At 42.4% G+C, this 1,998-nt stretch overlaps 1 protein-coding gene across 2 annotated transcripts in view; it reads right to left on the reverse strand.

Annotated features, from left to right (window-relative positions):
- The window catches only part of GNAL (guanine nucleotide binding protein (G protein), alpha activating activity polypeptide, olfactory type), a 14,072-nt gene extending 12,474 nt beyond the window's left edge, over positions 1-1,598 (reverse strand). Inside the window, exon 1 of one of the 2 annotated variants that reach the window (XM_010081745.1) lies at positions 1,551-1,598. In XM_010081745.1, the coding sequence (XP_010080047.1) occupies positions 1,551-1,577 (27 nt within the window). In that variant the 5' untranslated portion in view covers positions 1,578-1,598. Of the gene's footprint in view, positions 1-692; positions 743-1,550 lie in introns of those variants that run through there. The other variant, XM_010081746.1, reaches the window with a different exon arrangement.
- Between the last annotated feature and the right edge of the window lie 400 nt (positions 1,599-1,998).

The following is a 1,998-nucleotide window of genomic DNA, read 5'->3' on the forward strand; positions in this document are numbered from 1 at the left end:
ACAACTGATACAGTGTAACAGGATGAAAAGCCAAAAGAAAAAGAGATTCCCTCCTTCAGAGCAGAAAGTTTTCCGCCTGCCAAATACCAAAGGCCTCTTCTGATCTTTGGAGGCACAGGGCATTTCTTCCCAAAGGAAATATCAGGAAAAATTTCTAGATGATGAATGAGTGCTCCAGGTGGAGAGAGAAAGGCCTCCCAGGAACAAACAGGCCAACTCTAACATAAATAATGAAAGCAAAAATGAGGCTTTGCTTCACTGACTTCTCTCTCCAGCTGAGTGGTATCAATGCTAAAATCAGACCATGGGGTCTAGATTCCAGATCTAGACCCCACTGGTAAATCCCAGTGCTACTGCTTTGGTCTGAAAATGTCTTGAGGGCTTTAATAATTGATCCTATATTGGGTCGACTATACACCTTTTGCCTTATAATACAATGCATAGTACTTCTTGCTGCCTTTCAGGATACGGTCAGAGTAATTGGACGGGTTTGTGGTTATAGACCTGAACTAGGTCTGAAGGAACAGGCTCTGCTCCACATACCTCCTTGTGTGATCTCTGGCAAGTCACTTCATTTCTCTGAGTTTCAGTCCCTGATTGCACAATGAAATTTGCCAACTGTATTTTTTTAAGGGCATCCACCCATTATACAGCTTGCATGGTTTGACTGAAGTGGAGGGATTCTCTTCTGCCACCTGTATTTGCAGTTTATGACGTTGCCTACAATCTTGGCTGAGCCTACCAGATGACAGTGGGATAGCAGCACTGAAAAATCACAACTGCAGAGACAGTTGCTGAGGAGACAACTTGCCCAAGGAAACCACACAGCCTGAGCTCACGGAAGGCAGCTGAAGCCATGCACCATGGTGAAGACCTTTCTTACTTCAGGGTTGCACCAATTCAGCCTTAACTTTCCTGAATGAGTTTGTCGTTAGAGCACACTATCAAGACATATCTGGGAAAAAAACCTGTACTGTTCCACAAGTAAGCCTTAAATCGAAACTATCCTGCCCACAGGAGATGGGCACAGGCTGGAAAGAAGGTGGTTGCACGCCTGCAGAGAAGTCCACGAGGTCTGCTGCTGCTGTTGGTGCTCTTCCCTGAGTTTGGACACTGGACCCGCTGCAGGCTTCTGCCTCTGAAGGACCTGTCTGATGGACATGGGAAGCCTCCCTCTGGGTTTCCATCAACCTGCGCCACTGAAATAAAGAACTGCTTCTGTGTAGTGGAGGCTGGTGATGGAAACCATAGGCTTTTATGTTTATGTTTTCAGTTCCCTTTGCTGTTCCCTTTGGGACACAGAATGGACAGCAAGAAGAAATAACAGACATATTACATGAATCACCGACCTACATATAACAGCAGTAGAAGACAAGCCGGTACCACCAAAAAACCTCTTCTTTAATATCCATTACTTAAACTGCTAGACTGTATTTTGATATTATGCGGCATACCCTGTTTCAGCTGCTGTTGGGACTAAAATACACTACAAGAAGAATTCATACAAATGGGTGTTTTGGTTTAGACCCTACCCCATTAGTTATACTAACCTGATCTGTGGGTGTGTAGTCATCCATGCTGACGCTGTCAATTCTTTCTAAAAAACTAGAAGAAAAATAAACACGCACTTAGATATGTAAAATACTGTCTAGTGTAACACTTTTCACTACCTTTTCTGGTTTAGACTTTTGCTGCAAAGTAAAACAGAAATCCAATGGTAAAGGTATGAGCCTGATGATTTACTTATACTGATTGGCTACATTTTCCAAGCCAAACAACTTTTTACCCAGACTTTGTTTCAATACAGCGCTTCTACACTTTCTGTTATGCAGCACCCATAAGTGGTCAAAATGCCATTAAATGTTATAATTTATAGACACTTAGACAAAAGTCCTAAGAGTATGATGTCTTGTAACATTATACCGTTGTTTAGACATAAAAAAGATTTTGGGGTATAAAAAAAGAAAATGGGGTGAAGGGTTGCCTTTATTCAGCGTA

Source organism: Pterocles gutturalis, unplaced genomic scaffold, assembly GCF_000699245.1.
Source record: "Pterocles gutturalis isolate BGI_N339 unplaced genomic scaffold, ASM69924v1 scaffold47724, whole genome shotgun sequence".
NCBI lineage: Eukaryota > Metazoa > Chordata > Aves > Pterocliformes > Pteroclidae > Pterocles > Pterocles gutturalis.